At 37.8% G+C, this 887-nt stretch overlaps 1 protein-coding gene across 1 annotated transcript; it reads right to left on the minus strand.

Moving 5' to 3' along the window:
• Nucleotides 1–210: 210 nt before the first annotated feature.
• Nucleotides 211–597, minus strand: LOC118828918 (60S ribosomal protein L32-like). Its single transcript, XM_036735808.1, has one exon. It carries the CDS (start codon nucleotides 595–597, stop codon nucleotides 211–213), a length of 387 nt encoding a protein of 128 aa, XP_036591703.1.
• Between the last annotated feature and the right edge of the window lie 290 nt (nucleotides 598–887).

Genomic DNA, 887 nt, shown 5'->3' on the forward strand with positions numbered 1-887 from the left:
TTTGTAAATCAAAAAATGCAATAAAAATCTCGAATTTACATTAAACCTAAGATAATTTCATCATGATTAGAATTGGTCCTTATCACAAATGTCAAATGATCTATGATTAATAGTACATTTGAAGTAGTGAACTTGTTACTTGTAGTATTTTGAGGATTTATTTAACATGAATAAAAATGTGCAAAGCTTTTTCCTCATTTTCTTCACTTCTCAGGCTAGCATTTGGATCGGTGTTTTGATGGCGAACTGAGCTGCTCTCTCAACAATAACTTTCCAATTCTTAGAGGAAACATTGTGAGCAGTATCACCACAGTAAGATTTGTTGCACATCAGGAACACTTCAAGCTCTTTCACGTTGTGCACCAAAAACTTCTTGAATCCACTTGGTAGCGTGTGTTTTGTCTTCTTATTGCTTCCATAACCAATACTGGGCATCAAGATCCAGCCCTTGAATCGTCTTCGCACCCTGTTGTCAATGCCCCTTGGTTTACGCCAGTTTCTCTTGATCTTGACATATCTGTCGGCCTGGTGTCGGATGAACTCTTCGGTCCTCCTCTTGACGATTTTAGGCTTCACGAGGCGTCTGAGGGCGATCATGGCGCCGGCGAAGAGAGAGCAGTCCCTCCACAAGAAGCACAGACAGAAAGCTATTATAAGTCTTAATAGGGGGAAATGAGGCATGATAATTTCATTTATATTAGGTAACTTTCTTCTAAAATGTGCTTTCCTCTACAAGGTGGAAATAATCTGAACTTTCATTTTAATCATCTTGCAGAGTCATCAGTTCTTACAAAAGATCTGATAGACTTATCAGACTTACAACTTCTTTTAGAAAAGATACCTAGAAAGAGCTATAATGTTGTTCAAAAATATCTCTGAACAGATTC

This window comes from Trichosurus vulpecula, chromosome 8, assembly GCF_011100635.1.
Source record: "Trichosurus vulpecula isolate mTriVul1 chromosome 8, mTriVul1.pri, whole genome shotgun sequence".
Lineage (NCBI taxonomy): Eukaryota > Metazoa > Chordata > Mammalia > Diprotodontia > Phalangeridae > Trichosurus > Trichosurus vulpecula.

What these genes read in the sequence shown, in the direction of transcription:
- LOC118828918 (XM_036735808.1), bottom strand. Translation starts at nt 597, where the DNA reads ATGATCGCCCTCAGACGCCTCGTGAAGCCTAAAATCGTCAAGAGGAGG.